This window comes from Dermacentor variabilis, chromosome 4, assembly GCF_050947875.1.
Source record: "Dermacentor variabilis isolate Ectoservices chromosome 4, ASM5094787v1, whole genome shotgun sequence".
In the NCBI taxonomy this organism is placed as follows: Eukaryota; Metazoa; Arthropoda; class Arachnida; order Ixodida; family Ixodidae; genus Dermacentor; species Dermacentor variabilis.
This window is the reverse complement of record NC_134571.1, coordinates 82,365,151-82,389,908: the sequence shown is the minus strand read 5'-3', so window position 1 is coordinate 82,389,908 and position 24,758 is coordinate 82,365,151. Positions and strand designations below refer to the sequence as shown.

At 45.1% G+C, this 24,758-nt stretch overlaps 1 protein-coding gene across 1 annotated transcript; it reads left to right on the top strand.

The window, feature by feature from the left end:
* Window positions 1–346: 346 nt before the first annotated feature.
* LOC142579426 (ubinuclein-2-like) lies at window positions 347–23,545 on the top strand. Its single transcript, XM_075689584.1, has 5 exons — window positions 347–988; window positions 7,879–7,965; window positions 8,027–8,137; window positions 14,973–15,886; window positions 21,902–23,545. Exons 1-5 carry the CDS (start codon window positions 818–820, stop codon window positions 22,809–22,811), a joined length of 2,193 nt encoding a protein of 730 aa, XP_075545699.1. The 5' UTR covers window positions 347–817; the 3' UTR covers window positions 22,812–23,545.
* The last annotated feature ends 1,213 nt before the right edge of the window (window positions 23,546–24,758 follow it).

The following is a 24,758-nucleotide window of genomic DNA, read 5'->3' as shown; positions in this document are numbered from 1 at the left end:
CGCCAGAGGCCGCGCGATCAAAAACGATGATTTCAGCTTGACGAAAACGCACAAAGCCGTAAAAAGCAAACAAAACATTTATTGTTAATATGTTTTAAGATTATGCAACGATTCTTACACGGCGTAACAGCAACTGACTTTGCGTTATAATGATTTAATTGTCTAACACAAACATTCCTTAGTTGGAAACAAATATTGGCAAAAAAGAGTTGTATGAAAACAATAAGCGAAGAAAAAATTCACTGTGTCGAAACTGCTTTCTTAACGATTCGTGTTTGTGGATTTAGCCGATTATGGGTTCGCTACTGTACAAGACACGCCCACTTTACATCACTTTCGACAGGGGCGCCAACGGCGTGTCTGTTACCCAACAAATACAACAAGAGATTTGTGCGGCCCGCGGACCGAAAAACCGCGCAAACACTGTAAACACTCAGCTCAAGTGCTAAGTAGTATGAGATGAAAGCAACTCCGTAAAGATCGACGAAGGAGCTTCCGAGAACACCGAAGGATTTCGTCCCCACAAGCCTGCGCCATGCCCGTCACGTCGTTGACCGAAGTCCCAGTGCGTGTGAAAGTGCAGAAAAGTTGCGCGTCATGACCGTCGGTGTGTAGTGGTGAGCGTCCAGCGACAGCATGTCCCATAGCGATTAGTAGTCGCCACCAGCGAGACGGGTGCGTAGGAGAGACTGGATAGGAAACCGGTGATCTAAAATGGCGCTGTGCGATGTTCGCAGCGTGCTTTGATACGGGTGGCGGGAGCTGATCAGTTCCCTGGGGCCGCGCTCGGCGGAGCGATTGATGTGCTGTCGCTGCTATGGCTGAACCGAGGCGCATCAAGCTCGAGACAGCCAACCAAGCACCAGCCAAGCAAAAACGTGCCGAGGTGTGCCCGACAAGGCGGTTTCAGCTCTCGCTACTGTCGAGTGGCCAAGAAACGGACTCGTGCCCGGAATACTCCTACAGTGACCTGTTGAAATCCACACGGGTAAGGTGGACCTTCGTTTGCTCGTGACATCGCAATGTAACTGACGGTGCGGGCATTTCTTTTTCTTCTACTTTTTACCGGAATATTTATACGAAGCGGTTTTCGCCGTTTCCTTTAGGAAGGGCCCGCCGCATTGCACCGAAGTGGGAAGGGTATTACCGGCGGACAAAACAATATGTCGCGTGTTGTGGGCGACGAGGACGTTACACGAAGCTGTCGCGGAAATAGAACTGGGTTACGTTTGCCCAATTTCCTCTTTGGTGATTGTCTTTTTGTCTTTAAAAGACTTTCGGTACCACGCTAGGGGCTATTGCGGGCGCCTCCCACGGCTTCATATTGAGCGGATTTGGGCTTTGGGTGACATTAGCACATTAAAACGCTTGTCAAGGCTGTGTTGCATCGTGGCGTCATGTTGTAGGTCAAAAAAAGGTGTCCTGCCTGGTGCTGCCTACCTTTTCTTTTTGTTTCTTTTTGTTGGGCTTGGGAGCGCATCTCTAGAGAAGGTTAAGCCCTGGAGCTGTTACCTTCGCCTGGCATTACGACGCGCGTTACTCAAAATCGAGGCATTGACCAAGGACACTCGCGAGGCGTATGCCTCCAAGGAAAGGAAAAAAAAAATCGCTGTGCCCTGTACTCGTGTCAATCACTTGTGACAGTTTGGTTGAATGTGGATTTGCGTCTTTAACTACTTTATCAATTTGCGCTTGCCTGTAGTTGGTAATGAGTAAGGTAACAAGGTCGTGTTTTTATTCAGAGGTCTTATCACGCTGGCGTCTTCTCTTGTTCAGACCAACCATTTAGAATGCGTAGTATTCAGCGTCCGCAGTTGGAGCGGTTGTGTTGCTTATAGGCTAATCATGTGTTTGTGAATAGTTCGCGCGCATTGATAGCACTTGGAAAAGATCATGCTTGTGAAGTTCGTGCAAGTCTGTCTGTTAACGGCGAAAGGTCAACAAAATGGTGTCAGTCTTAAAATAAGCCTTTTCTTTTATTTATTTTATTATTTATTTTATCCGCATCCGTCAATCGGTAGTTTACGTGCTGGTCGATCAGTGTGCGATTTCACCCGGAACTGAACTCTGACGATCGCGTTTGACATTGCTTGTTAATAGAGTACATACAAGAAAAATAAAACCGAATGAGGTGCCGGATTTTTTTTTTTTCACTTTTTTGGACTTTTGCTATCTACTCTTGAGTTGCTTCGTTTATGCTGTCTCGCGTGCGATTCGAAAGTAATTGTGGACATGTTTGAAGATTTCTTTTTTAACCTTTTTACATTGCTACAATCTTTTTTTGCTCAGCTTTAGTTAAACTACGCTGGAATACTGCATCTGCAGTCAATTCATGCAGTGCTGTTGTCTTTAGCGACCCTCATGGATATGTTCTGGCTTGTGTGAATCATGTTAGCTGATTAACTAATTCAATGATCAGACAGTCGCGTTTGGGGTGCCTATTAATCGAGTATATAATGAAAAATAAAACCGAATGAGATGCCGGATTGTTTTGGTCTTTTTTTTTTTCACTTTTTTGGTACTTTTGTTTTGCGGCTCTTGAGTTGCTTATGTCGTTGATGCTCTCTCGCGTGCGATTCGAAAGTAATTGCGGACTGTTTGAAGATTTCTTTTTTAACCTTTTTACATTGCTACTGTCGTTTTTTTTTTTTTTTTTTTTTGTCCAGCTTTAGTTAAACTACGCTAGAATACTGCATCTGCAGTCAATTCATACAGTGCTGCTGTCTTTAGCGACTCTGATGGGTACGTTCTGGCAAACGTGGATCATGTTAGCTGATAAAGTAATTCAGTGATCATCGCGTTAACCCGCCCTTGCTTCCCTTTCCCTCAATCTTCACACGCATACTTTTTTTTTTCTTAATATGTCGGGAGTGTTTCTGTTTCGCCTTTATGTCTTCGCTTTGTATTTTAATTCGCCTCGCATTTTATTAGCCGTACGGCCTGTTCGTGAACCACCAGCTTCTTTTGTACGTTTTTAGTGTCGCACATACTTTTATGGCCTAGACTGTTCTCTTCGGTCTAGACGAGGGCAGGGGACATGAACGATGTTGTCCCGCAGATGTTTTGATTGCCTTATAATCTGTAAGTTTGCGATGTTTAGTTTAGCTATGCACTTTGCTGTAGTTGTCTTGTTCCTACGGATAATTACTTAACACAAGAAATTACTAACGGGTCGCCTCGCGTCACGCCTCAAAAACTGTTATACTACCATAATCATTATTCGTAAATTATTCTGATGCTACTACTACCAATCATAGTAACAGTTGCTCTCGCTAACGGATCAGTGCTAGCGTTCATAGACATGTCAACACAAGTCGCATGTGTTGACATCATTCTTTTTCATCCGCCAAAAACTAAGAATAAGCAGGGGGTACCTGCGTGTAAAAGAATACAAACTTTTGAATACCTGTGGTTCTAAAGACTTAATATCTTTTTAAAGCTTATTTAATGCAGGTCTCATTTTGACTCCGCACAGCTGTCACATGAAAGTTGAACCCTTGTGACTTAAACCAAGAGATGTGAACACATCTAGCAAATTCACTTATGACAACCGTACAGCTTTTCCTTTGCGCATCGTCGCGGTGCACTTCTCAGAGTGCGGTTTATTTTTTATTTTTTGCATTACCGTATGTTAGCCTTAGTAATAAGCAAACCAGATCGTAAAGAATGGGAAATAAAAGATAGTTATGATCTAATTTTGTATTGTCTCTAGTTGTCTCGCACGTAAGGCATGATCTCGGATTATATTTTCCCCTCTCTTCTATTGTGTCACGGTTCATATGGTCGCCGCTTTTCCCCCTGAATACTTGATGCGTATTTATTATTGCTTTCCCAACTTTAGGGTGCTACCTGACCAATTCGTGCCTCTCTAGAACTTTCTTTTAGTGTGTGCTACATTTGGTGTTTGGACAAAGGCATTGGTTTGGAGATAGACCGGTAGCCGCATAACACCACGTGACCTGTACGAGCCGGGGTTCGCTGTTAAGAGGAAAGGAAGCTTTAGCTCGGGCCCAAGTCCGATGCGACCTATTCAAATACATGTAAAACGCAAAAACGTTTTTCTGAGATAACCCCTGGACCGATTTTAATGAAATTTGATGCATTTGAGAGAGAACGTAAAATTCTAGTGACTGATGGAAGCGGAATTTCGATTATCTCCTGAATTTTCTTTAAAAATTTTTCAAATATTCGACCGTTTGAAAAAAATAGAAGCACGAAGTTTACCAATTCATAGCTTTGCATCAAGAACAGATATCGCAGTTCTGCAAACGGGATCCATTAGATCATTCAAAGCGGACAAATTCGATATGTCATTTTGCATCATACGTGAGTTTGTTACGTTGGTTACAAGGGTTCTGCAAAAGCTGTATTTCCATATTACAAATTTTTTTTTAAATTTTCATGTGTAACATACCAATTTTGTCCGCTTTAGATGTACTATTAGATGCAATTCACAGAATTGTATTATCATTTTTTGTTGTTGAGTTACAAAGTTGTAAACTTGATAGTATCGTTTTCTGAAAATTTGATTCTTGCCAATATTTAATAAAAAATTGACGACCTAACTCAAAAATTCAGAACCAACGGTCACTAGATTTTAAGTTTTTCTTTTAAATGCAACAAGCCTAGTCAAATTTGATGCAGTGGTTGCCGAGAAAAACGAATTTTCCTTTTACATGTATTTATATTGGAGCACCCGAGCTAAAGCTTCCTCTTAACCCAGCCTTTTGCGGCTGCACCCCCGGACTATTAAAAACTTGCGCATCTATTTTCATTCGTTGGGGCCATGGCACTTCGCGCCTGAGAATTCGACGTGACCAATTCTGGGCTGAAATTTTCGCGGCTGCCCCGAAAGCAATAGGAACGCTTAATCAGTGTTGAAACAGCGAGAATATATATCAAAACGTTTATTGAAAAAAAAAGAAAGAAAAAAAAGTGCAGAAAGCGAGTGGGTGGAGCCCCTAGTTCAGGGCCCCACTGGCTTGAGCGGTTCGCCGTGCAAGAACGTCAGACCCTTACCCCTGTTGCAACTGGGTCGCAAGCCCCAAGGGTAGCGTTGGCCTGGCGGCCTGGGGCACAACTGGAAGCATCCGAAGGTCCTGGCAAAGCATGAGTCGACTGCTAACAGAACAACTTGTTTATTCTAGCATCGCAAAAGAGCGGCCGGTCAGGTCGACCGAAGTGGAGAGACGGGAGAGCACGCTACTCGACGGAAGAATTCGGAGCCTCTCTCGGCGTCCGGGGTAGCTGCTTTTATACTCTCGGAGTCGAGGGCAAGAAGGAACGGCTGAGGAGAGGCGCCCGTGACGGCGGGGCACGGACACGCTGAGAGACTCGTTGAGACAAGAAGTGACGCATCCGCCGGGCCGGCGTCGGTCAGACCTCCTCCCTTCACAGTTGGGGAGCTCCTCTCCTCGGCTGCCGCGCTTTGACAAGCGTGGGCACCAACATGCACACACACACACGCACACACGAATACACGTAGCATTGAAACATGCCTGGACGCGCTTGGCGGGGAGGCGTTGCTGTAGCGCTGAACGGGCTAAAATGTCCGCCGCTTTGAATTAAGCCCCGGCGTCCGTTGCATCCGCGCCGGCTATACCGCGTGTCGTAGGCGAAACGTAACAGACCGCCCCGCCGGGGGAAGGAGATCCCGATGGTCAGGGGACTGCATCCGCTGTCCAGAGGGATGTCGCTCGATGATGCTCATAACCGAAGTCTGTCGTCCTTCGGCGTTTCTTGAGCGCAGCGCACAGAGAAGGCCTCGTTCTCACGTTCAGGTTCACACAGGACACTGCAAAGTGACTTCGGGAGAGTTGCCATTTTTGTTCTCTTCGTTCGCGCTCATCTTTCTCTTTCCGTTCTTTAAGTTCGCGCTCCTGTCTTTTTGCCATCTCCCTCTCCTCAATGGTCTCAAGGCATTCCGACAGCTCATCATCCTCAGCTTCTAACTCAAAAATAGCCCTTAGCAGTTCTGGTTTTCTGAGTTTGCCTGAGACATCCAGACCCAACTCTCTTGCAAGCTCCAGCAATTTCGGTTTGTGCAACGACTTCCAATCCATGGCTGCTCTGAATGCTGCTTTCTCTACTGCCTACTATTGTCTTGCCGCAAACTAACCCGGCAGCAACGACAACCACGATTACCAGCTCTGTTTCTGACACTAACAAAAGCCTGGCAAAACTCAGAAGAAGAAAGTCCCGCACTCGCCAAACCTCGCAGCCAAGAATTCAGCGCAGTCGTTCCGCTGCAGGCAACCAGTGATCATACAGGGCTCGTTGCACTGCTCCCGGATGGTCGTTGTGCTGCTCAGCATACAGTCAACCGCATATCTTTGCTGCTGGCCTCCGTTGTCGCGATCTCACCGCTGGCACCAGGTTGTTGCAAATGGGTCGCAAGCCCCAAGGGTAGCGTTGGCCTGGCGGCCTGGGGCACAACTGGAAGCATCCGAAGGTCCTGGCAAAGCATGAGTCGACTGCTAACAGAACAACTTGTTTATTCTAGCATCGCAAAAGAGCGGCCGGTCAGGTCGACCGAAGTGGAGAGACGGGAGAGCACGTTACTCGACGGAAGAAATCGGAGCCTCTCTCTTGGAGTTCGGGGGCAGCTGCTTTCATACTCTTGGAGTCGAGGGCAAGAAGGAACGCCTCGTCAGAGGCGCACGTGACGGCGGGGCACGGACACGCTGAGAGACACGTTGAGACGAGTGTAGTGATGCATCCGCCGGGCCGGCGCCGGTCAGATCTCCTCGCTTCACACTTGGGGAGCTCCTCTCCCCGGCTGCCGCGCTTTGACAAGCGTGGGCACCAACATGCGCGCACACACACACACACACGAATACACGTGGCATTGAAACATGCCTGGACGCACTTGGCGGGGTGGCGTTGCGGCAGCGCTGAACGGCCAAAATGTCAGCCGCTTTGAATGAAGCCCCGGCGTCCGTTGCATCCGCGCCGGCTATACCGCGTGTCGTAGGCGAAACGTAACACCCCTCATGGAACTTTGCCTATTTCGTCACAGGAAGATTAAATGGAAATTTAGTGTTCCAGTTCATATTGACGTACGATGTACAGTCGGCGTCGAAAGTTTCTGGACCGCGGGATCTGAGAAGTTCAATATTTCCACACCCTGGGCACACATCCTGGTATTCGGATTTCCAGCGTCTACTAGTATATGCGAACAACATAGTGTCGTACGGTTTTACTGGCTATGTTCTCAAACTGCATGGAAATTCAGCTTTTTCTCCGATTCCGCGGCCCCTAAACTTTTTATTCCGACTGTACAATCAATGCTAAATAGCGCTACTAATTTCCAAGGTACTGTTGAATGAAGTGGTATTGTATTTGGACTACACTACACTTCATGGTTCTTATAGTGCTTTAAGCATTTTTTCCTTAGGGCAAATGTACAAGTAAAAAACTTTTTTTTTTTCTGAAGTATGGATGTTTATGGCCCATTTCATGCCCAGTTACTTGTACCCAAGCATGTACATACCTCTTCGTAGAGCTGGAGAAAATTCCATGGCCACCATAGCAGTTCCCTTATGTTTTCTTTCCTTTTGGTCACAAGTTTGGCATGTAGCCACAGCTGCCACACTTCGATGGTTGTGGACTACTAAATCACTCATGTACCATTCTTCAGGTGGACATTAAAGAACCTAGGGCTCTCATATGTGTTACTTTTGCATTCCTGACTAGGTGCTGTATATGCTCCGGTGATTAACGGGAGGCACACAATGTTCATTCTGAGAAGCAATTCTTACTTTAGAAGTTGTTGCACTGATTGAAGTATCATTCATTTCTCCAAATGTTTTGCTAGGTCATATACGTATCGAGCAGGCTTTGTTGCAGGCATTCACAGATTCTTGCACACTTTTCCAGCCTCCCGATGTGGACAAAGATGACCCCTTTGGAGACAATGATGATGACAACGTGCGGGAGATTGCACGGAAGTTTGAGGAAAAATATGTGAGTTGTAGCTAAGCTTTGTACCATGTGCAAGGAATGAGCAGCTCCTGCTCTTCCGCAGGGATCAAAACACGGGAAGAAGAGGCGCAAGGGTAGGATTGCCTGGGAGGACTACGTTGACAGAGGAATGGGCTACGATGAGACGGACCCTTTTATTGATAACGGAGAAGCGGTGAGTGAACTGTGAGGGGAAATAAAATGCAAGTCACATGCAGGAGGGATATCGTGGTTTTATCATGTCAGTAGTGTGAGTCATCTACCATTGAACGACAGAAAGCTGAGCTAGTTGGTAAGGATTCATTATGCAAAATAGAAGTGAGGCGTGCAGACAGGACACAAGACACAAGGACACAAGCTCTTGTGTCCTGTCTGCACGCCTCACTTCTATCTTTCATCTACCATGGCTTTCATGTTTGCTTGTTCCATGCACAGTGTTCTTAAATAAGCAAGCACCAGAAAGCAGCGTAAATGCAAGTCTTATGTGTACTGTTGTGAAAGAAAAGTTTGAAATGTATCCTTGGTGAAAAATGTAGTGCTGGCTATACTGTACTTTGTGGTGCATTGCTTTCTGTATTTGGAAATGTTTTGACCGTGAGCAAAGCCGATATCTGCGCAGTGAAGTGTGTTTTGTTTTGGAGTTGCACAAGTGGCATATAGTGCATCCTGAATCTATAAAAATATGTACATCTACAACATGGTATGTGTACATCTGCAACATGGTCCATTGCACACGCATTGTGCCAGGGTTCATACACCTCCCTGAAGTTCTGTTTCTGAGATAACCCCTGGACCGATTTTAATGAAATTTGTTGCATTTAAGAGAGAAAGTTAAATTCTAGAGTCTATTGGAATTGAATTGAATTTAAGAGAAAAAAGATCAAGGGCCCGTGAAGCTCCTTGAAAATAAATGTGCTCCTTGAATTCCTTGAAAATTGGGCCTGGGAGCGACTTTTAAACATTCGGAGTATTGGAAAATTTCAAATGAGAAGTGTCTATTTAGAAGGGAAGTGCCTGGAAATCGGGAGTGTCCATTGGGAAATGAATCTATATATTTTCAGTGTCCTTAAGAGGAAGCTTTAGATCGGGTGCTCCTATCTAAATACATGTAAAAGCAGAATCCGTTTTTCTCAGCAACCACCGCACCAAATTTGGCAAGGTTTATTGCATTTAAAAGAAAAACTTAAAATCTAGTGACTGTTGGTTTCGATTTTTTAATTTATGTTGGCAATTTTTGACTAAAAATTGACAAAAATTGAAAATTTTCAGAAAATGAAACTATCAAGTTTACAACTCTGTAACTCAGCAAAGAAGAATGATATCACAATTCTGTGAATTCCATGTGATAGTACATCTAAAGTGGTCAAAATTGATTTGTTACACGTGAATCTAAAAAAATTGAGTAGTATGGAAATGCAGCTTTTGCAGAACCCTTGTACACAACGTAACAAATTCACGTAAGATATTAATTGACATATCGAATTTGTCTGCTTTGAATGATCTATTGAATGCCGTGTACAGAACCACGATATCTTACTGGTGCAGAAGTATGAATTTGTAAACTTCATGCGTCTATGTTTTTCTTTTGAACTAGTGAATTCTTTAAAATTCTTTTAACATAAGTAATGCCCTAAATTGAAATTCCGCTTCTAACAGTCACTAGAATTTAACTTTCTCTCTCAAATGCAACAAAATTCATTAAAATCGGTCCAGATGTTATCTCAGAAAAGCATTTTTGCATTTTACATGTATTTGAATAGGTTGCATCGGAGTGGGGCCCGAGCTAAAGCTTCCTCTTAAGTGATGCAGTCTTGCATCTCCGCAGCCACTAACAAGAAGCTTGTTAAAATTGCCATAGCCCTCATGGAGCCAGGGGAAGCCAGATCAAGCGACCAGGCTGTATCCCCATTTTTGTTGTTTTGCTAGTTGGTTCACATTGCAGCCATTGTGGCTCCATTTTCAAGTTTAGAGCCCTAGAAATACTGGCTCATTCTAAGCATGCTGACGAAAGTCGTCTTTGAATAGCCACCTTAAAAGCTTCAAGCCTGTGTCCTACTCGGCAGCTAGTTAGCTGCAAGAAATTTACAGCTACAAGATGGAGATTTCACTATTAAGAAAAAAAGTTTAATTCTGGTGTTTTATGTGCCCAAAATCTCGATCTGATTATGAGGCCCACTATAACAGAGACTCTGAATTAGTTGAAACCACCTGGGGTTCTTTACATGCACCTAAATTAAAGAGCACAAATACTTGTGAGTGTCGCACACATCAAAATGGGGCCTCCACAACCTCGAACTCGGCAGCACAAAGCCATATTTACTATTTTTCCGTGTATGCGTATGAATCAGGTTTGTTTCTCCCTCGAATTTCGTCCTTTGGCATCCTTAAAACACTTGAATTGTCCTTGAATTTTGAAGTTGAATGTTCTATACGAACCCTGTGGTTTCCGCATTATTTGCTTATTGAATTTAGAGTGCAGGGCCGGGACGGCATAATGATTCTATGTCAGTGCCATTCCTTTTCGCGCTTCATCAGTGTCCAAAGTGGTACTCTGAATGTGTTATCAACCGCATACACCTGTCGCAGTTGTGTTCAATAGATGCAAGAATGATCTGGGCAGTGCTGTACCAGGTGCAAATCTCCTTCCCCCCGATAGCAGCAGAAAAAAAAAAGGCAACTGCAGCAGTTGGGCTGCTTCTTTTGTTGTGTTGCATTAGTTGCACATATCTGCATAGTCTCATTATGTCCTTGACTCACGCTATTCAACAATTAGTGGCATAGAATCCAGTGGAAGGGATTGATACATCATACCGGCCCACCTCACTTGCAGTGATAGCCTTATTATAATTATTGTTGTCTTATGTTAATTCTTGTAGTATTCAGCAACGTCATTTCTCTGCTTAATTTTGCCAACTTCATCAAATGTTGATTTGCATCTATTCTGTGTTTGTTTCAAATTTATTTTCAGCATTATCGAGAACATTTGTTCATAATATACATTTGTTCACAACATCCATTTGTCCATATTGCACATTTCATTCGTACAGCTAGGCTTTGTGCTTGTGCTGCTAGGCTTTGTGCTTGTGCTGCTGTACAGAACATTGCAGATCTACAATATCATGATTTGTCTGTCTGTAGGTGCGGTTCCTTTTTCCTTTTTCATAATTTTGGCTGCCTGGTAACTAGGAGCAACTGTACCTTGCTGTACAGCTGCTGTACAACTGTACAGCTGCTGTGCAGGGGACATCTGTTTTCAGTGAAGCATTTAGAAGCAATAGCTAGTGGGTGTAGTTGAGTTTCCAAAAATATTTCCTTCATGATTTTCAAATATTGCAGTGCTAAGTTCGTGTGCCCAGCAGCTCATATTGGGATGGGATTTTCTTTCTACGGCCTCCGCCTCCATCTCCTGTGGGCAACGCGTTCTCCACATGACCGACACGACCTATTCGCTTCATGCAGATGACGCACCACTTCACTTTCTTGCTGCAGAAGATACCGCGCTACCTCCTCGCCATCAAAGCATTGTGACTATCATGTCTGATGTGATTGACTGCGGCATCGTGCTCGTATTACCATCTGCACGCTGTCTAGCAACAGGGATTGCCTTTGCATCAGGGCTGGTTAGGTTTGATCATGGCTCTGCACTTCTCTACGCTACAAACCCGACATCCAAAAAAATTCTCATCCCTAAAGGCACTACATTGGCTTCCGCCACCGAATCAAAGTCTATATCTGTTGTTTCCTTTAAACCAGCTTCCTCTGAAGTTCCTTCTACCGGACGGGCCGCATCTCCTCCAGCTCTTGCAGCTGCCATCACTTCCGACCTGACACCTTCGCAGTCACAACAATTTCTTGCTTTGCTCCAAAAACATGAAGCTTCGTTTGACGCGCATTCAGCTTCGTTGGGAAAGACTTCGATTACGACGCATCGGATAGAGACAGATGGTACATCCATTGTGCGCCGTAGACCATATCGCGTATTGCTAGCCGAGAGGAAAGTCATTGATGAGAATGTCACCGACATGCTCCAACGGAACATAATACGCCCTTCTGCTAGCCCTTGGTCTTCCCTCGTTGTTTTGGTTCGGAAAAAGGACGGCTCTGTTCAATTTTTTGTCGACTACCGAGCACTTAACAAGATCACACGCAAGGATGTATACCCTATGCCGCGAATAGACGATGCCTTGGATTCCCTGCAGGGTGCCGAGTACTTCTCCAGCATCTGCACAAATTACTGGGTTCTCTGCACAAATTACTGGGTTCTAATGTTCCCTTTGTGTGGTCTCCCGAATGTGAATCTGCGTTCGCCCATCTGAAGCACGCTCTCACATCTGAACCAGTACTTCGCCGTTTTGATGAAGCTGCTCCTACCCTCCTGCTTACGGATGCTAGTGGTCACGGCATTGGTGGAATTCTCCTACGGCGAGACGACACTTTAGGGGAGAGGGTCATCGCATACGCAAGTCGCGTTCTGACAAACGCTGAAAAGAATTACACCATCACGGAGCAGAAATGCCTAGCTATCGTTTGGTCTCTGCAGAAGTTTCGACCTTATCTTCACGGCCGCCATTTCACCATCGTTACAGACCATCATGCATTATGCTGGCTTTCGACACTGAAGAACTTGTCTGGACGCCTTGGTCGGTGGATCCTTTGTCTACAAGAATACGACTTTACTATTACCTACAAGTGTGGAAAAAAACACCAGGATGCAGACGCGCTTTCTCGCTGTCCGCTTCCTACGACACCATGCAATGGACCTCCAACTACCATCCGTGACAAGCTTTCGCACGACCCCTCTTCACATGCTTTCTTGTTGGCCACCGTAGACGAGATGCCTAAACACGACAACAGATTCTTCCATTCTCATCAACTTGCAGACTCTTACTGTCGGCGCATCATAGACCACCTTCAAGGAGCTTTGCACCCGCCTTACACCCGCCTTCGTCGACAGCTGACGCAATTTAAGATTGACAAACGCGTCCTGTACCATCATGTCTATCACCCTGACGGTCAACACTGGGTTCCTGTCCTGCCACACTCTCTACGTGCTCATGTCCTGCAGGCTTCTCACGATGACATGACTGCTGGTCACTTTGGTTTTCAGAAAACCTATGACCGCATCAAAGGTCGCTTCTACTGGCCTGGATTGTCCGCCAGTGTAGCGAGGTATGTCGCTTCCTGCACCCTATGTCAGCGTCGAAAGCTCCCTACATCAGCTCCAAGCGGACAACTGCAACCGGTTCCTTGTCCGTCACAACCATTTGAAATCATTGGCATTGACCTGTCCTCTTCCTGTGACTCTCACTGGTAAGCGATGGATTGTGACAGCCGTTCATCACTTGACACGCTACGCCGAAACAACTTGTGTGAGTTCTGCCTCAGCCTCTGAAGTTGCTGCGTTCATACTTCAATCCTTAATACTGCGCCACGCCTGAGCGACCGTGGAAAAGCATTCCTCTCGCAACTAGTAGACGAAGTACTCAGAGCCTCCGGAACCACCCACAAGACTACCTCCAGTTACCATCCGCAAACTAACGGCCTCACAGAGTGATTTCATCGCACGCTGTCAGACATGCTAGCCATGTACATCGAACCGGATCACAGAAACTGGGATGCAATTTTTCCATTCATGACTTTTGCGTATAATACCGCACAACCAGTTACTCGCCATTCTACCTTGTCTATGGTTGTTCGCCCAGTTCCTGTCTTGACGTCTCTTTCTTCGCGCCAACTGTCAATCAATGTCCATCCTCCTGTGAAGAATATATGTCCCGCATTCTGCGTTGTCGCCAGCTCGCCCGCATCAACACCGAAGCACGGTAACAGGACCGCAAGCAGCATTACGACGCCTCTCATCGCGTCGTGTGCTTCCGCCCTGGCGACAAAGTGCTACTCTGGACACCAGTTCGTACTCCTGGCTTGTATGACAAGTTTCAACTTCGGTTCATTGGCCCTTACAATGTCTTGGAGCAGACTTCTCCGGTTAACTATCGCATGGTACCAGTCATTGTTCCAAATGACCGGCGCTGCCGCGCCGCTGAGGTTGTCCACATTTCCTGTATGAAGCCTTTCACGAGGCGTTCGCCGCCCCTTTGAATTGCGGCCAGGATGGCCGCTCTCACGCGAGGGGACATTAGTGTGGCCATTTATAAGCTATTCTTTGTCATCTGTACATGATCATCATCATGTGGGGTTCATATGGGGTTCTTCTTCATCATCGCTTGTGGGGCTGGCTCTCGAGTGTGATCCGTGCTGTGGGCGTGATCGGTTCGCCGCATCTTCGACTCGGAATAAACGTAGTGACAACTGCTACATCACAATATATATAATTCTTAAACAACATTTTAGTGATGTATGCCCGGCCTATAAGTTTAGTAGGTAGGTTTCTCAACTCGAATCAAATTATGCTTGAATCTGAAGCTCAACTTAAGCATATATATCAACAGATAATTTTTCATATTTATTGCTAAACACCAAGAACTAGGGTCCTCTTCAGGTAGTAATGAGACTGTACATAGATGGGTTTTTATTTGTAGTTACTGCGCTTACTTAAAGTTTAGGGGCCGTAGTAGTAATTTGTCAGCAAAAAATTTAGGTGCCTTTCTGTTAATGACAATTTAGTCGGTTATGCAAACACAAGTGGTACAATGCATTTGAATTAGAGTAAGATGATGAATCATTCAGGCTTGCTTTCAATGTGCCAGATTAGTGAAAAAAGTATAACATGTATTGTTTAAGATTGTGCCTAGCTTTTCCTTCCTTTCTTCACTCATCTTGTAATACCTTAATTGTTGTACTATGCAGCCACAGTAACAAACTGATTGAAACAAGGTGCAGTGCTGCATCCAGCTCATTGCGGGCTTGTACCTGATTTTGTATTCGGAACGTGCTACTTATGAACATGACCATTTATGCCACTTGAATTAGCCTTACTGCAAGAATGTCTGTCTGGTGTTATGCGTAGCACTTGATCACAAAGGTCTATCTTATTTTTGCTCTTTGAACAGTACGACGAGCTGGTGCCATCGACGTTGACGACAAAGCACGGCGGCTTCTACATCAACACAGGAGAACTGGAGTTCCGCACGCCCTCTGGCTCTGATTCGGAAGACTTTCAGGGGGAGACCCGGCAACGGCAGGTCAAGAGGGGCCCTAGAGAGGGAGGCGCCCGGCGGGGACCCAAGCCTCGTGGTCCACGGCCAAAGCACCTTCGCGATTCACTCGCCACCGCAAACAGCGGCATCGCCGAGGCTATAGAATCCGTGGTTCGTGGGGGCGGTGCTGCCGTGGTCGTTGAAGAGGTAGTGAGTGGTGGTGGTAGCAGCAGCAGCAGCGGCGGTGCAAGCACCGGGGACGACCCTGTTGGACCCATCTCGTCTGACATCCAGTGTCCGCGCCTTCCGGACAACCTCCCTGTTGAACTGGAAAATGAGGTGCGCCGTCTGAAACGTGCTGCAGCCTTGCGCTCGACCGAGGGCAAGTGCAAGTTTTTCCGGGGCCATGTGAATCAGCTGCTACTGAGCGTGGAACTGAGGGCGCGTGAGCTGGGGCCCGGGCAGCGTCAGCTGGTGTATGCGCACCTTGCCAACTTCCTGCCTTGCACCAAGGAGACGCTGCTGAAGCGAGCCAAGAAGCTACGCCTCGACCAAGAGGACGGGAGGCTGGGTGAGCCGCTGCGGAGACTGAAAGAGGCCCTGGATGCTGGGGAGGGCCTTGGCGACGGCCGTCTCCGCGAGGCTTTGTGTGAGGTTGTGCGAATAAAACTGCGCTGCTACGAGCTTTCCAAGATACGCACTCAGTCAGCGGAAGAGTACCTGCGCCGTTTTCTGGACACGGAAGTGTGCCCACTGTGGCCTGCGAACAGTCCTGTGACTGCCAAGACCCTCTTCCGTGAGAGCCGGCAGGTCCATGGCCATCTCACGTGAGTGCTTTTTGAAAAGGCTGGAAAGGGTCGGTCTGATGATGAGCTGAGAGTCGCATGCACTTGCTTCTTATTGTTTTTACTGCATTTTTATTTGGTGTTTATACTTTACTGCTGTGTTTGAAATAAAATGTTTCGGTCAGCCTGCTGCAACTAGTTCTGGTTTGTACGAAATAAAATCTTTTGGGAAGTCTGCAGCAGCTAACACTATTTTCTTAATTCCTGCTGCATTTGAGAATCTCTGCCCACATTACAGTTATATTGAACTCTGCAAACATGTTGTGAAAGAAAAATTACCACAATCTTCACACCTGCACATTTTTATTTACCTTGCAACAAAAGTTCAGTGCATTTGGCATTGCTTGATGTCATACTAGAAATGCTTTCATATGTTGTGCTGCTGCGAAGTTACGACAGCTGGTTAAATTTTTGCCTCTAGAAAATGAACAAAAGCATTTTGGGAACCAAAAAAGAAAAGTGAAGCTGCAAAATTTCCTAGCCACAGCTGCGAGATTCAAATTGGTCTCCGAACAGCTGTGGGTTCTGTTCATTCCTCGAGCTTGCCTTGCTGTCTTTGAAGCTATCATTAAGGTTCAAATTTGTCTTCATGTAAGACGAATAGTATTAAGAGTCATGTAAATCCGTGATTATAATATTGTAACAAAAAAAGCAATGGCTTGTCAAATGCAATGTCAAGTACTTAGTGCTGCACTTAATTATGAGAGCATGTGAATTGATGCGGTAAAAGAGGCTATCTCAATATACAGTGTTGTACTGCTTAGTCAAGCTAAAGATTTGTTGCACCATGTGCATATGTGCCCATCCTAAATTCTTAAAAGAATTTAGCAAATTTGGGCTTGTTCTATGATATGAATGCTGTTTGAAGTTCCACGAGAAATGAATTCTGTTCGCAGAAATGTGGTAATGCTCTTAAAAGATGGGGTAGCATAAGATTACAACAAAAAAAAAACATGCATGCAAAACCACCCTGCACCACACTCTTGTGTCAGAGTACGATGCTTTCACCGAGCAAGTATATTCTGAAACGTTCGTTAAGTTAGCGCAGTCAGCAGCAGCCAAGTCGAAAAAGTCACTGCGATCTTAAAAACATGTTGCTTGTCAGTATCTCTTGTTGCACATCAGGTGCTGCTTGTGTGCTGGCATCTAATGGTGTGCTATCCCCCCCTCGCCATTTGTCGTGTTTACGAGATCTGTACAAATTTTTAGGCGCACAGGTTAGCAGATATGCGATGGAACCGCCATGCTGTTGGAGGTGATCCAGTGAAAGCTTTCTTTGCTGTGACAGCAGTTACGAGCTAGTAAATGTGTGCCCAATCCAACCTCTATACAGGTTCACACCAGTGAAGTGCGTCAAGCCAGCCTTCTGATTGTTCAAAATGTGCACGAAGGTTTAAAAAAGCATCAGTCAGGAGCAATCTGCTTATGGTTTGGTTTATGCCATGTTTGGTTCTCGTACATTTGGCAGGAATTGAAGAACAACAGGCATTAAGATGGTGCGACCTCGTGTGGAGGTTCTGTAACTATGAAGTTTGAAAAAGCTGTAAAAAGTAAATAAGAGGACAAAAGATTGGAGGGAGTTGCTAGAAACAGAGGAAAGTGTCGGCAAGGTTTAAGCATTACATAGCGTGAGGAGGACGAACTTCTGTCACTGTAAGTGGACTGGCGGTAGCATAAGTTAGTCCCTGGGTTCTTTCTTTTGAATAGTAGTGATGGGACTTTTTAATTGTTGAATGCACATACACTCTTGAGCATTGTAGTGTCAAGTGAAATGGCAGCTAATGATGCGATATTGCTAAAATAAAAACAAGTTGTTTTGTAAGATTCTTTCACCTGTAACATTTCATGGCAACCATCAGCAGGAGCCTTTTCTGTGTGTACATATCAATATTCACAACATTTGCATGATCATTCTTCTGAAAAATAAAAAAAAAAGGTGTACAAATATTTTCTGATAAAACACCTTTTGCTGCTCTTAAAATTAGCATGTATGTGTATTTGGTAATATGGGTTTTCTTATTGAAGTTGACCCGGTACACATGAAGCAAGACCACCAAGCTTGCATTAGCTTGCCTCTAACAGCATTGGATTGGATTAGTTTTGCAGAAAACTATGTTCGGGATATGCTTTGCAGTATGAGTGGAAATTGTAAAAAGAAGTAGATATATGTAATTTACTGCAGTAACATTTGCTGCCTGTAACGTGTCGTGCTTTCTGCTTCAGAGTCAATGCTACAGCGATTTCCAAGCCGATTTTTTTCTTTTTTAATTTCTCAATATAAAGCTTTCTATATTTAGTGCATCATGATGAGGTTGCATATACAGTGTACTTTTGTGCTCAGAGAATATTGCATTAAACACCATATCTAAAACATGAAGAGCAAACATCCTCTTTGCAATTTACTATACGTGTTGAAGCATGGCATGTTTATAAATGTTTGGGCAGTTGCTTTTCATAGAACCCATCCCTCCTCATCCTGGTCATGGTTGCTTGCATTATTGCAACTTTACTCAGGGGAATCAAAAGTACATTTGCCTATGCAGCAGCTTGCTGCATAATGTTGTTGCCACTGCTACGAGGTTAACCTTGGCTTCACTGCATCCCTCGCGGCATCTTAGCTCCTGTGCTGTCAGATGTTGCTAATTGATGGAATGATATGGCAGAGTCATGTGGTTTATAGTGTTTGAAGTAACTAAGAAGCACTTCTGATACTTGGCTCGAGATAATGTATGTGACTGTTCTCACAGCCTGGCAGATACTAGAGACCACTTGTTAGTCCTGAAAACAGGCGCAACCAACTTTATAGCATTGCGGTACCATTAAGCGGCTCATGACAAACGCTAATATGTGAACAGAGAGAAAGGACTTGAAGAGTGTTTGGTTTCGGGATAATTGCACAGGGTATACAAAATGAAAGCAGCACAGAGAACGAGAAAAGAAAATGATACAGATTGGTGGGACGAATAAAGCGTCCTGCAGTGCCATTGTAAACCTTCGCAAAGTTTTTTTTTTGTTCCATGGTGGCCTTATCTCGCCATAACTAGAATGATCTTTTGCCCGGTGTGGACACTCAGCATCAATTCTTACCTCCCCTATTTTCTGTATCTAGCTGATTTGTATAGGCACAGCTGCAGCACAAGCTCATTTCCATGGCCAGCACTATTGGGCAGCTCACATGCTTGGCTGTATTAATGAGTGTGCTGCACCAATCACTGCTCCCCCCCTCCGTTGTATGCTTAAAGGACAGCAGACACAAAGACGTGGTGAGAAACTGTTACTAGCACTGCATTTCTTGGGCCATCCTTTTTATTTGAAAACTAGTATTGTGCCTCTGTGCAAGGAAGAAAAAGAATTTAGCATGGTGCCTGCAACTGTCATGCCAGATCAGAAGCGACAAGCCATCACTGTGCATGGCATGCTTGCATTGTGTTACTCTATAGAGTTCCAACCATTGTACGAGACAGGCAGCTCTAAGTTGCCAGTGTGAAGAGCTGCCTGGCTTTCAGTATTGCATGTGAATTGCATAAAACGAGCTGATCACGGTTTGGGGTGTCCCTTGACTGCACCTTCATTATTACCTGTTCTTCAATGAACTGCTCCCATTTCAGTAGTGGTTCTCTTGGGCTTCTAATATACCTGGTGTTTGTGTTTTATTTAGGCTATGCAAAATTTTAGAGATTGCCTGTGGACAATAGCACAATTCTAATCCTTGAATAGGATTATTTCAAGAGGTGGACATTACTTCCACGAGAAATCGAAATGCATAATTGACTTGGTAATTAAGTTTTCAAGTAATTAGTTTACAGCATATAGTGTTGCAATTAATTATGGCCGATGAGTTTTCACCTCAAGTTTGACAGCACATATATTGAAATTGGTGCCGTCTTCTAAATTCATTTCAAGTGTACATGTCTTGAAAGCTCACCGTCTATAATTAGTAAATTGCAGTATGTGCCAGAAAATAATTAGCAAAACATAATTAGTGAACATGCGCTAGTTAGTTGATTACGCACTTGATTTTTCGTGGCAGTAATCTTCATCTCTTCGAGTACTCTAGTTGAAAACTTGTAATTGTGCTATCTGCTACCGGTAATTTTTAAAATATTCTGTGTAGTCTAAAGAACATGGTATATAGGCAGTTAATTACATTAAACTCAGATATTGATAATTGAATTAGAATAGGCATTCAATATGGGGCCAGTTAGTGTTGCCTTCTTCAGAAAAATTGTGGTGCAAAGACATCGCAAACATGGCATGGTGCTTTGTTTGGCACCACTAGTTTTCACATTCACTTAGTTGCAAGTTGCAGCTTTGTCCTGTACATATATGCTGTGTTCTGGTGACAATTTTTCCTATGCCAGGATTTGTCCTAAAAAAAAAAATGCTGACTTTTCATGCCAGGAGTGTAATGCTTCCGTCCAGCTCCTGTAGATTACGACGACAGACTATCATTCTTCAAGCCCACTGCTGATGCCTTCCCCACGGTGTATTGTCATACTGTGCAGCCTGTTCTTAACTTAGGTCAGGCATAGTGCTGCATTTGTTGTCCACTTACAACTGTATTGCAACTTTGAATGCTTTCTGTGTCAGGCTTTTCTGGAGCTTTCATGGCTGCACTGAGTTGGTATATTCTGAAGAACAGATAGCAAAGTTGAAAATGGAATTGGAAAATGGTGGGATGTCTCAGTACTTTGCAAGGTGCTGGGGTGCTGTGCTGCTTAGAACTAATAAAATCTAGTAATGCATGCAAACAGGTAGGCATGCATAATCTAATGAGTGGCCGTATAATGTTGAAGAGACTTGAGAGATCGGAAGGTAGGAGCGTGCTGTATCAGTGGGCCTAGAGGGCGCCAGCATGTCAGACGTATCAAGCAAATATTGTATACCATAGCAAAAAGGAAAAAAAGCTGACACGTAGCTTGCGCAAATATAGCTGCATAAAATGTTTAGGTCTTTTTAAAAGCGGCTCGGCACAATTGTCAGCCTAGGGCTAAGCTCTAAAGACAGCTTTACTTTGTGTATGCAGTCATCACTGCTTCTTTCTGTTGAGGTCTGCTGCGGCTTCATGGAAGCTTCGAGCCTTCAATTACATTCAGTTTTTGTAAACAAGAGCTCTATGATGTCACTAGTAGGCAGTTGCACCAGCGTTGGAATATTTCTGTTGAAACAACTGCATTTGGTACCTGCAATAATCTGCAGCTTAGGCAGCTTTTTTTCGTTGGTGCGATCAGAAGCTTAAAATGTTTAGAAATATGGCATGCATTTGACAGGACTGGCTTGCAGTCTGATGTTGATAGTGCTAGGGAAAAAGTTGTAGGCAGTGGGGCAAGCAATGCATCTCATGTCAAGGCTGTGCAAGCATGTGTCCTGTACTGCTCTTTGGAATATATGACCATGCACACACATTCATTGAGATCCCCAGTCCACAGTTTACATGGCATTAGCTTTAGTGGGCCTGTGTTGCCCCTGAACAATGTTCCAGGTTTTCACATTAGGCATGTTGCAGATTACTTTGTGCTAAAAAAATGCTGCTGTTCAAGGACATCTATATATTATGTGTTAGGATTTTGTGGCATGTGGCAGTTTAAGGGATGTGGGGAGCATCAGTATGAGTTTGCATTCACCTGTTGTCGGCCAGCATGCATAACCGATATTCTAACTCTAGCTTAACCTGGTTGAGCATGCTGGGTACCATCGCCTGTGCTGCACAAAGGTCCCTCTAGAGGTGCCAAAATATTGGGTGGCTCTGCATGTGCATTATTTCCTCTTATGTTCTCTAAAGAAAATATTACAAGGTATTGGAGGATACTGGTGCAGTTTTTGAAGGAAGTTACCATGAAAAACCTGCATTGGAGGCCTCTAGTTGACAAATGCAGCCTGCAAGGCCATTGTGATTGATTCATGTGTGGCAGTAATGGAGCACTATTGCTAATGTGTATGCAAGAGCATGTGTGTAATTCAGGCATTGTCTTTTTTTTTCTTACTTTTGTATCCCAGGTTAAAACCTCGCAAGCCATCACTTCTTCCTGGCTCAGCGCTCCGCAAGATGTCTAGCCACATTGAAACTGGCAGAGAAAGTCCCAGTACACCACCTACGCCACTGACCATTTCCTCATCACCATCGGCATCAGCTGCTCCCACATCCCTTGCATCACCACTCACGCCTGTCTCTACACCAGTCTCTACCACGCCTGCCCCACCACCTCCATCCTCTACACCCACACCTACACCACCAGTAGTGTCGTCTCCAGCACCCACAGCTACCTCTGTCCCCACTTCGGTCATCCTACAGTCACCGGGAAGGCCCCCATCAGCAGATGCACGGCCACCTCACAGCAGTCCTCCGAAGCCCTTTCTGGCTTCGCAGATGCTTGACCGTATAATTACTGCCAGCCTGGGCAACTTCCCCAGTTCAGGAGGTGAAGCAAGCGTCCCAGCGTCCAGCTCTCGCCACCTGGACAGCAGTGGTTCCAAGCTTGATGCAGGAAGCTGCCAGCCCAAGGTCCAGCACCCACACCTCCCCCGTACAGTAACATCGAGCACGTCCCTGCGGCTGACTCCTTCGTATGGCTTTATGGAGGCCTTCAAGCGTACCTTGGAGCAAGGGGAGCCACCAAGCAATGCAGGAGGCCCCCCTTACTACAAGCCAGACAACCTGGAAGGCATGAAGGGCTTTCCTTACCCCGTTGGCTACTTGCCCAGGACATCAGCGGCAACCCTGCCCTCAGAGCGGCCACGCCCACACCTTAGTGTTGCCCAGCAGCCACAGCCACAGCACTGGCGCCAGCGGCCATCCTACCCGTCCCCCTCAGCCAGCTACCCACCACCTCCGCGACCTTACCCCTTTCCGTCCCAAAGCCACCACGGGTCCAAGGGTGCCAGCCAGGGCCAAGGTCATGTTTCATGAGAAGCTGTTCGAGCAAGCAGCATGTGCATGGCATCAGTTACAGAGAACAAGCTTCACAATGGTCACGGGCAGCATCTAGCACCTCAAGAGAAGCCTCCTGTGTCCAAACTCTGCTGGGAGGTTTTGCAAACTGTGATGGGATCTTCCAGCATGCCTTTGCAGTTCCTTAGAAACTCTGTAAATGTATTGTGCAAGAAACAACGCCTCTGTGCACCATAGTTACTGTTTCTGCGCGTGGGACACATCTAGGTCCCTTAGGCCTGCCACATACAGGCCTGTAGACTGTTGTGGAGTCATTACAAGAATTTTTAGAGTTTTCTCGCATTGTGGAAAGCAACAGACCGTGTAGAGTTTCTTCAAAAATAGGTTCAAAGATTCCACAGCAAATCATGCCTGCTTCAGTGCTTACAATATTTAAACTACTGTGCAGAGTAACGATGCAGGAAAGGAAGGAGGAGGGGCACATGTGTTACGTGCCATGTCTAGTGTCTTGTTAAGCACCTGAAAAGGTCTGCTTAGTGTTTTTGTATTTGAATGCAGCCAGTTTTTTCCATTATTGTGCAGAAGCTAAAAGGAGCATGATGAATTGTATAGAACTATGTAAACATTTATGCACTTTAATAGCACCTCATCTGTTGTGAAATGTTGCAAGATTTGTTTTATATAAGTACACAGTGTAAAATAAATATGACAGAATGTGAATGCAACTTTGAAAATGAAAGACAACCCCTGTGTGACTTGTATCCTTTGTTCGATACCCGACAGTTATTGAAAGCTGCTGGAGAAAGCTCGCACACACAGCTTTGTACGCATTCTGTTAAAAACAGATGTATACATGTCGCTGTATTTTGTTATTCGTTTATACAGGAATGGCACAGAAGCAAGCAGGGAGCGTTGCCACTAGGCACTCATAGTCTGCTGCTTTCATTTGGGGTAGTCTGCAAGAATTATCAACACTCATGAGCTACCCGCCGTGGTTGCTCAGTGGCTATGGTGTTGGGCTGCTAAGCACAAGGTCGTGAGATCGAATCCCGGCCACGGCGGCTGCATTTCGATGGGGGCAAAATGCGAAAATACCCGTGTATTTAGATTTAGGTGCACGTTAAAAAAACCCAGATGGTCGAAATTTCCGGAGTCCTCCACTACGGCGTGCCTCATAATCCGAAAGTGGTTTTGGCACGTAAAACCCCATAATTAATTATTATTACACTCATGAGCTCTACAATATCATTGCTGAAGCTTTGTGTGTGTGTGCATGGAATAAAGACGATAAAGAATAAGTTGTAGCAGTTAGGCAGAGAACACCTGCATAACGTGGATTAGGACTGACCTCCAAAATTGCATCATTTGCGTCATTTTTCTTCTAGCATTCTGGTAAGTTTGTTGCTCTGGCCTGTGAAATGTGCCATCTTGCAAGAAAATGTGGGAGGAGGGAAATGAGGCCGAGTGCATCCTTTGAGGAAAATTATTAACACTTACAATTAGTATTCAAGTGGTAGTGCATGTGCAATTTGTAATGGGAAACGCGCGCTCATGGCAGCACGTAGTGTTGCTTGAAGGACACAACCTAAGGTAGAAGTGGAGCGGAGCCCGAAGCACATGTTTCTATATTGCGCATGAAATGCGTTCAGCTCCCGTTGTTAGCGGCCGTCTAATGACCCTGAGCCATTATCCGGGCCAGTTTGCGAGAATAAAACGAGATCATAAGGGCAACCAGCCACAACATAAAATAATGCGGTCTCTGGCCACCAACCTTTTGTGCAGGACCACATTACATAGGCTAGTTACTGCCCAAACAAGTTACAAAATATATTGCTTACAAGTTTTTCATAATGTTAATATCACTCGAGCTGTAACATCTAGTACGCTGAAGTGTTATTAGTCATTTGCAGCAGGCGACGTTCAAAAGCCAGTTCCGTGGCCCGGGTTTTGCGTCATCTCGAGAGA